General features: G+C 36.2%; 1 protein-coding gene and 1 pseudogene across 1 annotated transcript; one reads left to right on the top strand and one right to left on the bottom strand.

Annotated features, from left to right (window-relative positions):
• Nucleotides 1-232: 232 nt before the first annotated feature.
• Nucleotides 233-7,198, top strand: LOC112056637 (helix-loop-helix protein 1). The gene is made up of 3 exons (XM_052886256.1): nucleotides 233-448; nucleotides 3,846-3,974; nucleotides 6,243-7,198. The coding sequence occupies exons 2-3, from the start codon at nucleotides 3,853-3,855 to the stop codon at nucleotides 6,538-6,540; spliced, it is 420 nt and encodes a 139-aa protein (XP_052742216.1). The 5' UTR covers nucleotides 233-448; nucleotides 3,846-3,852; the 3' UTR covers nucleotides 6,541-7,198.
• Nucleotides 7,199-8,149: 951 nt separating this feature from the next.
• Nucleotides 8,150-12,100, bottom strand: LOC112056636 (NPC intracellular cholesterol transporter 1 homolog 1b-like; annotated as a pseudogene).
• Between the last annotated feature and the right edge of the window lie 320 nt (nucleotides 12,101-12,420).

Raw genomic sequence — 12,420 nt, 5'->3', positions numbered from 1 at the left:
GATTTATAATAATTTATCCAGTTAATATTATTTACGAGTAGTTAGAGTTAGTATTTAGTTTCGATTTTTTCAATACAATTGTTCCGATGGCATGGAGTTTCCGATTAAAAAAAATTTTTTTTTGAGAAATGTTTTAATGTAGTTCAAGCTGATTTTTTTCTTATTAAATTATTACAGTAAAGATTAAATAACTTTTTCACAACAATGCATCTACTTACTTACAGATTTTCTTACTGTTTTAGGGACCCCTAAACTGAAAGCTTGATAGGCGCCGCCCTCTCAGAGGGTAGGACCATCCCCTCAGAGGGCATAAAAACAGAGGGATGCTTACATCTGGACCAGTATGTGGACGTCACGGTCATTGATGTTATCTTGAATAATTGTGCAGTTTTGTGTTGCTTGATAATTAATTATATGTGTGCAAATAATTGCTTTAATTTACAACCAAGTGAGTACTAATCTTCTACTAATATTATAAGTACTTAGGTATATTCGTATCAATATTTTATTTAATTTTATGAACTGCTTTAATTTTAGTTCATTTTAATTTCAATATTATTTAATATAATATTAATATTAAAAAATATAATGGGGATGATGACTAGGTTTGAATATATTGATTTTTATGATACATTCGGGTAAATAGGGTCAATATTAACTAATTTATACATAAAAAGCAAAGATTGTCTGGATATTTGCAAAATAAATGAGATTATAAAATTTCAAAAACTATTAAAATTTTTTTATCGTAATTAGATGAAAATTTATACAGTTTTAGCTTCCTTACATTAAATGTGACATTTTTTAATATATGAACTATAAAGATAAACGCACAAATAACAAAGATATTAGTAATTTTGTTTGAACGCGCATACAAATCTAACGATCATTACATTGCCTATGACGTCATTTTTTCGAGCCATTTTGTATAGGGCGTTTTTCAGGGATCCGCGGCAGCGCCGCAAATCTGACTCTTTAAATCCCTGTAGCTCCGAAAGTAATGATCGCAGATACCCTGTTCCTTTTACAAAATTGCTTTACTATTAGTATACTCTTAATTTATATACAATTTAAAAAACTGTCATCATCCCTATTGAAATGCAATTTATATATAAACCATTCTGATACTGCAATTTTGCAAAGCCCAATTTCATTCCTATCGGATTACGTAATGCTTTTAATTTTCGTAAAATTGTATGGAGGTACGTACATAGATAATTAACGTAATTTAAATAAATTAAGCAATGTGTTCTTTTGATGAAACTGTGGTGCTAAAAAACGATTTGCTTACATTATTATTTAATAGCCATTTCCATTGATCTCTTATAATAGGAGATCGATGGCCATATCTGATAAACACGTCCAATTTAAAATTAGTTTAATTCAAGTAGTAAGTAGTAAATTACAAGCACTTTTAAAACGTCAAGTTGTCTATTTATAAAGACTACCTGTTCGGAAGGCAGGTTTTGCTAATAAAAGCCGACAATAAGCTTTTTACATCATGTTTTTTTACAACCTTCATCATCAGTACATCGTATTAAAGATTTATATTTCTTGTGTGAAGATGAGCCTATCCAATTGACTCTACGAGTAAGATTTGTCATTAATTAATTACTGTGTAAAATAAATTACATTATAAAGAATGATCTATTGTATTGTTGAGCTATGTTAACTTAATCAGTTGTGAATCAATGTCTTTTTAATTAAATTTTTTTTTTTTTATTTTGGCAAAAAACAGTGATTACAGTCTTTTGGAAGTGCCCTGGTTTATAGCTTTTTTCTCGGGTATGGGTGTTGTAGCTGCTTGGGTTGATCAGTTTTTCCCGAAAAATAGCATAATAAATCAATCATCAATCAAATTGGTTCATATTTTTTAGTTATAAAAACTGCATTTTTGGCTTGAAGTTATCAGTATGTGCAGAAGAAACAAAACACGTCTTTTTTTTTTTTTCGCATCGCAAAACCTAACGTTTGTAATATTCTTTCGTTCTAGCGATTTATCGCATTCGCATTATCCATATTCGCATTAGTGTCACACCCTTTTTACTACTTTATTTAGTTTATTTAGTCTTTTTACTAGACTAAATCTCATGTTAATGTAACCATTACCCAGAAGATATTAAAGTGCGTATTGTGCAATAGGTATAATATTGTGTACTAATTTTCATCTGAGTATATTAACATTATAAAGAAATATGTAGTTTAGTACGCAACTCGACTAAAATGCTGAAGTAGTCCGAAATAGGCTTTAGGGACAATATTATAATTTCTTGTAAGGAAAATACCAATAGTGTATTTTTTACGTGAAGTCTTTAAAATAACTTCATAGTACGGTACGTATGTATCAAACGGGGAATGCAGCAACCCATTTTTTTGTTGCAATGTAAACCCTGAATTTTCCGTAGCCAAACCAGCTTACCATGGAACCAATAAGGCAATCTATAACTACGTACTCATATGTTAGTTTTCTTTAAAGATACTCCACAAGAAGTCAAAGGTCCTCGCAATCGATTCGATACGGTGAACGAGCACGATTCGATTACCCCAGGGTAACGGTGGGGCGATATAAAAAGAATAAATACGGATTTATTATCCCCTAAAGAGCTCGCTTAGTGCGAGGTGCTAACGCGTGATGTATTATTTACACGCGGGACGAGTGGAGCGCCCTGCGGCCGGTAAATTTGATTTGATAGGAATCAAAACAAACTTGCGGTGAAAGGGGTTTTCTTTTGACACGCTGTGTTTTTCTTGTAGCTACAAATGTTATATATATTCGATTGTACTAATATTCGAGGTTTTGTAGGCTATTTTTTATCCCTCCGCTCAAAGCTAACGCTTTACATAACCACGATCCGTCCAATCTTAACGTATTCGAGTGTAGTGTTTGCCCATCGCGACATTTAATCCGCTTCATACTCTGTAAAATAGATTCCTTGGTTTGTACGTAATAACGACCTCCATAGAGACCTAGACCTACCGACAATAGAAAACTACATGAAACAGCTCTCTCTAAACTATTTCGACAGAGCTACCATCCATCCCAACCAACTAGTACAATTACACTCCCAACCTTAACGCTAACTTCAAGATGAAACGTCCCAAAGACGTCCTTTACGATCCTGAAGATGACATGACAACGGACAAAGCTTCCCAGGCAACACAATCGCAAGCTACACAGCGTCTTCGCCGGCGAAGACGAGGTCCCCGATATCTAACGTGGATTTTCTAACTCACGATCTCGGGGGCGACCGGACTGATTCACTCAGGTCACGGCTACACCCTCCTGAATAGCCCTCTAAGCCGAGTCGTTCCGTCCTCTGTTTTTATTTCAGCCTTCTTGCACCAGGCTTCTGCGCTCTATTTTTTTTTTTTTTTTTATTTACAAGTTAGCCCTTGACTACAATCTCACCTGATGGAAAGTGATGATGCAGTCTAAGATGGAAGCGGGCTAACTTGTTTGGAGGAGGATGAAAATCCACACCCCTTTCGGTTTCTACACGGCATCGTACCGGAACGCTAAATCGCTTGGCGGTACGTCTTTGTCGGTAGCGTGGTAACTAGCCACGGCTGAAGCCTCCCACCAGCCAGACCTGGACAAATTAAGAAAATCTCAATCTGCCCAGCCGGGGATCGAACCCAGGACCTTCGTCTTGTAAATCCACCGCGCATACCACTGCGCCACGGAGGCCGTCAAAATCTATCGTCGTCTATCTTTTAAGAGAGATGTTTCTGGAGCTTGGAGATCTTTAGACGCTTAGACGCAGATCCTGTCAATTTAAATGGACCAATAGTAATGATGATTAAAAAAATTATAATATTAAAAGCTACGTAATATTCGTACACAGAGTAATAATGAAGAGCTGGCTAGAGACCGCCAGCAGCATGGAGGACGGCTCGCTCTCTTGCATGCTTGCCGAACCGAGGGAAGCTCTGCTACCTATCACAGACAGAGAAAACTTGGCGCCTAGGAAAAGGTAGGTTTTTACAATACACCTACCTATTAATAATTTAACCACCTACCAGGCAAGAGCGGAATGGGCATTTTCCAAGCAAGTGCGGTCCAAATTCATGAATATTTTTATATTTTATTATTTTTTTTTATTGAGAAAGAATACAATAAGGAACCTAAACTAACTTATCCTAATAACTATAAAAATCATGCCCACGTGGAATGGTGTCAAGAATACTGGCTGCATTTCCGCGCTGGACAGCCAGGCTGATCCTTTGCGCAAAAAAATGTGCCAGCCCATTTTTTTGCGCAAAGGATCAGCCTGGCTGTCCAGCGCGGAAATGCAGCCAGTATTTCTGTCACCAGTTGAGGCAACTAGCTGCGGTGAAATGATTTGGTAATTTTTTTTAATTGATAAAAATCCAATTGATCTTTAAGATGTTCACAATAAAACCAATCCGGTTTTTCTGTTTTAGTAAATCTTGCATTTTTGCGATAGAAGCTTTTTTATCAGTGGCTTATAAAAATTGTTATCGGAAGGAACACTTGTGAATCAGTATATTTATACTTAAATGTATATTGTATATACATATAACGTATTGCACCTTCCCACTCTTTCTTCGCAAATCCTGTCGGGGGTTGCTAGGTAAAGATTGCTTATAATATAGTAATAAGGCCGCCTTTGCATGCTAAGTTTAAGTTTTTTTTTTTTATGTTTTATTTATTATTGTGTTTTTGTGTACAATAAAGTATCTATTTCTTCTTCTTCTTCTCTACATATCGAAAATTATAGCTTCGCTCTTACTCGCAAACATTATCATTTATCGCAATGTGTATGGCTAGGGCATTATAGAGCTATCTAGACTCATTAGTCACGTGCTGTTGATAGGTATGATAAGATATAATTTGATATCAGTAGCTAATTATAATTATAGTAGGTTTTGGAACACTTTGATACAGTGGTGATGATGTTGATTCTTTAATTGCTCTAAGAGACCGGACTAATAGCTGAGATGTCATGGGTTCGATTCCCGACCGCGTAAACCAATGGCCTTGTATACAGTAGATATGGCATTACCGTAAAATTCACCATTTTCTTCAAGAGTTACCTACCTATGTTTATCGTTGCAGAGCATAATTTATTTTTCTTACTTCTCAAAACAAAGCCATTAATCGAAACTCCGTTCAGCGGTTTACAAGATATGAGGTAATAACCTTCACCGTTTGAGACATCATTATCATTAACAACCCATATTCGGCTCACTGTTGAGCACGAGTCTCCTTTCAGAATGAGAGGGGTTAGACCAATAGTCCACAACGCTGGCCCAATTCGGATTAGCAGACTTCACACACGTAGAATTAAGAAAATTCTTGGGTATGCAGGTTTCCTCACGATGTTTTTCCTTCACCGTTGAGACACGTTTAATTTCTTAATGAAGAAATCATCATCATCATTATCAGCCGATGGACGTCCACTGCTGGACATAGACCACTTCCATGGACTTCCAAACAAAATAGTCTCGAGCCGCTAGCATCCAGCGGCTCCCTGCAACCCGCTTGATGTCTTCCGTCCACCTAGTGGGGGTCGACCAACACTGCGCTTTCCAGCGCAGGGTAGCCATTCCAGCACCTTGGGACCCCAACGTCCATCGGCTCTTCGAACTGTGTGGCCTGCCCATTGCCACTTCAGCTTCGCGACTCGCTGAGCTATGTCGATGACTTTGGTTCGTCTGCGGATGTCCTAATAACTGATTCGATCACGCAGAGAAACCCCAAGCATAGCCCGCTCCATCGCCCGCTGAGTGACTTTGAGCCTTCTTATAAGGCCCATAGTTAGCTAACTAATAAAAAAATACCTACTTGTTAGGGGCGGCGAGAAAAGAAACTCGAGGTTCACAAACACACCACTTTATTAACACAACTCTTCGAATATAATCACAAAAACAGAACCCGCCTCATCCATGAAGCCAAGTTTTTATACCTTTTCCGACGGAATAAAACAACAAGAAATAGTCAAACATCAATCTTTTATCTATACGTACGACATAACTTCACTTATGAATTATGTCAATATACGTTTTTAAATCTATTTATTTATTTTAGTTTAGTTTAGTATATTTTAGTTTAGTTTTAAAAACAAAGAATTACTCATCATTATACGTCATACCTACGTATATTGACAACACTACAGTTATAACCAGGTTGTTTGTAACATATAATGTAGCATATCCGTTAATACAAATGCCTTCTTATTTAACTTTCTAACATACTCATTATAAATTTTGTTACACAGAGATAGAACGCTAGAACCATGCGCTCTGTCCGAGGATGCCTACCTATCCAGTGGAGCAGGGTCCCCTTGCGCCGGCCTCTCCAGGGAAGAAAGAAGACGACGTCGCCGTGCCACGCTCAAGTACCGAACAGCCCATGCCACGAGAGAAAGAATACGGGTAGAAGCTTTCAATGCTGCTTTTGGCTCCCTCAGAAGACTGTTACCCACTCTCCCACCCGACAAAAAGCTGTCCAAGATCGAGATCCTCCGTTTAGCTATATGCTATATTGCCTACTTGAATCATGTTTTAGATGCGTAAATGTTTGACGCAGTTCGCGTGGAATGATCCGAAATCATTGATTTTTCGGAATAAAATGGGCCTATCTGCAACAAGATCTAATTTATCATCTTCCTATCATCATATCAGTCGATGGATGTCCACTGCAAGACATGCCTTTTGCAGGGACTTCCAAACATCACGATACTGAGCCACCTGCGTCCAGCGAATCCCTGCGACTCACTCTAATCTAATCTAATTTATGTCTACCAAATTCATCCAAATCGGTCCAGTGGCTTAGCCGTGAACAGGTAACAGATATACTTACTTTCCCATTTAGGTATAATAGTATAGAAAAAGTTAATTATAATAATTAACTTTTTCTATACTTTTATGGAAGAAATAACATGTATAATGGATGAAGTACAAAGACAAAGTTTGATTCTTTAACAATCACTATCAGATTGTTAATAACCGAATCTTGGCTGGTACTGTAAATTTCTTCAATAATTGAATTGTGGAATCAAGAATCTAATATTGGACATCGCATGATCCACAGCCATATTAAACTTGTTAACCAATGGGCCTACCAGATAATTATAGCTGTTGAACTATAAACAAAAAACATAACCCTTCTTGCAGTCGGGTAAAAAGTAGTGAAGCTCAAAATCGTACTAACTTTTAATCTCTATTCGGAAATACTCTACCTTACTCTATTCTAGTCTTAGTTTAATTAGGGATTTCTTATATATGTAATTAGTTAAGAGTTAGTTTAAGCATTGTCTTCCTTTAAGTTTTTGTGAAACGTTGTTATAGTTTGTAATCATATCAGTTTAAAAGAGAAATAAAATATACAATTAAGGTCGTATTTATAATTAATCTACTTAGGTACATAGTATATTAAATTAGAAAAAAAAATATTAAATTACAGTTATTATATTAACTATTATTTAAGAGATCCCTGCCCTAAAAAATAATCGGGTCAACGCAGATCAGTCCTTATACAATTTAAATATACATAAAATATATTTCAATTGTATATCAAATATACAATGTATAAAACACAAGAAAGATAAAAAGATATACAAAACATACCTTCTAGGTAGTTTAACAGATCTTTATACGGGCAAATGGCAAGGCTACTGAAACGACTCTTATTTAGTAGAATTAGATAAGGTTTTGCTATTTAAATTTATCGATATACCTAGTTGTCTTTTCTAAAAAAATAAAAGATATTATAAGCACATAATTTTTATAAAGACAAATCGTACAACTTTTGAGGTGTTATCTGCTAAAGTTATGATAAAGATGAAGTTCTTGCTTTTAATTAATGTTAGGTTAGATACATTAAAACTCAATTAAATAGCCCGAAAAAAGCATGCATAACGAAGTGCCTTTGCCCAGATTAAATATATCATTACATTAATATGTCTTACATTTTTGACAAGACTGCAGAATGCAAGGCATATTAAATTTGATTTGAATAGGGCATACTAAGTAATATAAAATAAAATGATCAAATAGTGAATTTACCTCTCATCAACAATTTATACGATTCGAAAGCAAGCGGTACAAATGGTTACAAATAAGAAACTAATTAAGTGACTGAATTCTGCGTGACATGATAAAAATTTAATTACATATAGTTACATATAGTTTATCTGTATTTTACATCATTCATATAACTCAACAACACTGGGAAAAAGATCATACCGTGTATAAAACCTAAAATGACCAAAGTGAAGAGCATTCTAAAGAAAAACACTTCAATAATCTGTGTATACGAAAAGTACAAGACGATGATAGGTATATTGGTAAGAGTGATTCCCGTAATAATAGTGTTCCCAACATTTCGAATGGCATCGCGTACTTTTTCACTCGGTGGACGAACGCTAGTGGCATAGGCGTACGCTATATGAGTGCAGAATTCTACAGAAATACCTATAGCAACTATCAAATTTATGCACGACACTGGATTCAGTGGTATATCCCACAAATACATCACTCCCATCATTTCAACGATTATCATTATCACAGTAAACACCAATGCAGCTGTGATCAAGAAATTAAATCCTGTCACTACCAAATTTATAACAAGAACGCCCACGAGACAATAGCCAAGAGACGCGAATGTGTCTCCCCACATTGTCAAATACTGTTCGAAGAATACATAAAAGACCGCGTAAGGGAAGACTTCTACGTCTGTATTGGTGTGCCTTTGTATAGCTGTTGTAATGTCCGCGCTTATATCATAAGCGTGTGACAGAGCTGCAATATAGTCTTGTGATGTTACCAATGTAGTGTGAAATGTCATAAAATTACTATCATGCACCGTAGCCCTACCCTGTGAGTCGAAAACGTAGTTGACATTGCTGAAATAACTAGCGAGACCACCTCTATTGCATATATTAGTTGGTGTGTCCTGCAAGAAAAATGGTACATATTTCTCAAAAGCTGATCCAGCTGGCCTAAGACCATTCGCTAATTCTGACCTTTCAATAGTACAAAATCTGCAATCTGGAGAATTATCCATACTAGCACAAAAACCACCGTCTGTGGTATTGTATTTACAGCATGCGTTAGGTAAACTGGCCCAATCAAAGAAGTCGTCTAACCACGAATTTGAGGTCCTTGCTATATACGTAGCGTCACTGTAACGGGATGCTAAAAACAATTGGGTCGCAAGCGAGTCATCTTCACAGAGCCTACTGCCACATATTGCATTTTGATGGTCAGGGTCTGTAAAATTCAATCCTGCCTTTAGGACAAAATAAACCGGAGGACCCAGTCGCATTATATGATTGACAGCTTGCAAATATTTATAAACATACGAAGTAGGAGGTAAGGCCATTTCTTGGTCTAAACCTACTGTTATTTGTGGAATAATAATTACACTGCCTGATACTAGAAACATGAAAATAATAGCAACTACGAGTTTAACTCGCCAATCCAAAATAAATTTAGAATATGGTGCCATTAATCTTTTACTTATGCTTTGATAAGGTTTGCCGTCTTGAAGAGGTTCTTCGTCGTTTAGTATTTTTTTCTGAATGCAACAAAGAACATCAAACCTATTATTTTGCACCCGCTTAAAATCAATAGATAAAATACCAACGACAGCTGTAATTTGAAACAGAAACAGAAATCCTAACGCAATTGAAGCGAAAATAGCAAACGTTTTCACAGCCGGCAAATTAGTTAAACTTCCAATGCCAAAGCAAGTTATCTGTGTAATTGAGGATACAAACATAGAAGGACCTATGTTAGTCATCATTTTACCAAAGATAAAACGTTTTTTTTTTCTCAGAACTAAAGTTATCTTTATAATCGTCATACCTGCTTAAATTGGTTTCAACTTCATGCAATTCATTTATCATCAAGAAAACGTTATCTATACCGACGGATAGTATGAAAAATGGTATAACATTAATTGCTAACAGTGATACAGTAACATTCATATAGCCCAATATACCCATGGCACAAAATATAGATACAAGGACAACGACTATACAACTTATAGCTACTGTCACTTTACTATCTATTAAACAAGTTTTAAACCGTCTTATATTACCCAACGCAAATATCACATACACAAACATTAACAAATAACTGATGATGATGGGTATTGCTTCTGCTTCGGAAACTCGTTGAATTTCATCCTCTATAGATCGTTCAGCACCAAAAGCCACATCTACAAAATCAGACTTATTATTCCTTTCGTAATAATGCATTAAATCTATGAACTTTTTCTCCCATTCCAGTACTGGTACTAAATCTTCAGCTCGTAAGAAGTTTTGAATAGGAAAGTTAATCAACAGGGTGTCAGAATTTAGTATATTATCTTTAGACCCTCCAAAAGAAATTTCGGGATCGGCACCTCCTCCCCAATCAGCTAAACAGTTCAACGCGAGGTGATTATTTAAACAATCCTGGATAGTGCTAAGATATGTATTATTATTTATTTCTCTATCAGGTAAATAACTTGAAGCTGACATATGCACACACCTATCTAATCTTGGTTCAGTGCCTGGTAAACGAAGCGGTGCATAACATATATCCTCGAGAACCACAGTACCATCATCTCTTCCAATATTAATGATCGCATTTTCAAGGGCCACCAACTCTTGTATGGCTTCCAGTCTAAACGCAGGTCCATATGTTATATTGTTAACAACAAAAGAATCTAATCCTTTAAATGTCAGAAATACTTGTGCAGCACGATAAAATGGTCCAAATCTAGAATTAAAATAATTTAATTCTTGCCGACTCCGAGTTTCAGGTCCGGACCAAAGTTCAAGTGGATTTGCTGTCAAATTAAGTTGTGCAACACCAAATAACATGGCGAAACCAATCCACGTAGTTACCATTATAACCAAAACTGGGTTACTGGCGGAAAACATGCCTATAGCTGAGAAAATCTTTTGAAATAATTTGGTTGTTGCATTTATGCTCCCTTTATCATCCTTTTCTTCTCTTTTACCAGATATTTTCATTCTTCTATGTTCTAAAAATGTGAGTGCTATAAACAAAAATACACTCAGTCCAAAGAAAACTATTCCCACTGAGAAACCAATGCAATTTAATGAGAGCACAGTACATATATCAGGACCCTGAGGTCTATCGCTTGTTGGACAATTAGCGTGACAATCTATGCAGCTACAAGGTAAATCTCCTTCCAGTGTTTCATTACACAGCGGAGCACGTACGCTCATAGAGTCGTGAGCCGTCGGCCATTTTAAGAAATTGACTTGTACAGGTGCTAATGGATTATTTACAGTGTCCCCGGTAAAGCCGAGCCAAGCTTCGGGGGTACACTCCGGAGCGTTACCACACATTAGATTTATAGCAGGCATTCCAGTCTGCGGTACAATGATTCCAGCACACGAAGCGTGAGCGTTTATCATGAAATCGGCATGAACTGTGTAGTTTATCTCATCTACATACGGTGTACCATCTACAGTGACCTCGTCTCTCACTGTAACAAAATCTGATTGATTCGGTGAACAATTCATTTCACAGATTTGTCTGGCAAAGTTTCGTATACATATCGGACATCGCCCAAGTACACCGTCGGCCATTAGTAAGTTTTGGTGCATATTTCTTAGTTGAGCAGCATCACAGCATGCGACAATTTCAGTCATATTCTTTTCAATGCCTTCTTCATCGTACATAAGCTGAGGACACCTCGATTTTACAATATTGAACACTTCAACTTTGTCTTCATCTGTTAGTAAATCATCAAATACAGGTGACGCTTCTTCATTAACGGGACAAGGTCTTGCAAATGCTCCAATCGTCGCACATTCTCCACGCATAACACATTTTGCTGTTACACTACACCACATACACAAAAATGTACACAATATCGTTATTAAGTTCATTTTTAATCATCTAATTGTTCCCTGTACAGAATTAATAACTCATATTTTATACGCTCGAGAGCCCTTTTCTGCTAACGACCCAACTTAAATGAGCAATTTATCCTTTACAATTCCTTATAGATAGGTAAGTAATAATTGTCAAGCCAAAATTTGATAACGTATCAGAAATAAACGCAGGTGTGAGATAATAAAGTTAGGATTAGGAAATATTATTATCAACTCAACGCTATTATCATATGGTGCCTAATTAAAAAAAAACCTATGACCGCTTCAATGTATACTAATATTATAAAGAGGTAAAGTTTGTAAGTTTGTAACATTCTTTAAATGGGGTAATCTTCGGAACTACTGGTCCGATTTCAAAAATTCTTTCACCAGTAGAATGCTACATTATCGGGGAGTGCTATAGGCTATATTTTATATAGGTATCATATATATTAGCCGAGTTATCACAGTTTTTGTCATACAGGTCGGACCGAAAATCCTCTTAAACAGACTTATTCGCATGCGCTGCCTTAACTATTGTGTAAAATTAAAGTTA

The sequence above is a fragment of the Bicyclus anynana genome, chromosome 16 (assembly GCF_947172395.1).
Source record: "Bicyclus anynana chromosome 16, ilBicAnyn1.1, whole genome shotgun sequence".
Lineage (NCBI taxonomy): Eukaryota > Metazoa > Arthropoda > Insecta > Lepidoptera > Nymphalidae > Bicyclus > Bicyclus anynana.
Note: the sequence above shows the minus strand (reverse complement) of the source record. Positions and strands in the feature narration are given on the sequence as shown.

Coding starts and splice junctions, on each gene's coding strand:
- LOC112056637 (XM_052886256.1), top strand. CDS start 3,853: ATGAAGAGCTGGCTAGAGACCGCCAGCAGCATGGAGGACGGCTCGCTC. Junction 3,975..6,242: donor AACTTGGCGCCTAGGAAAAG/GTAGGTTTTTAC, acceptor TTTGTTACACAG/AGATAGAACGCTAGAACCAT.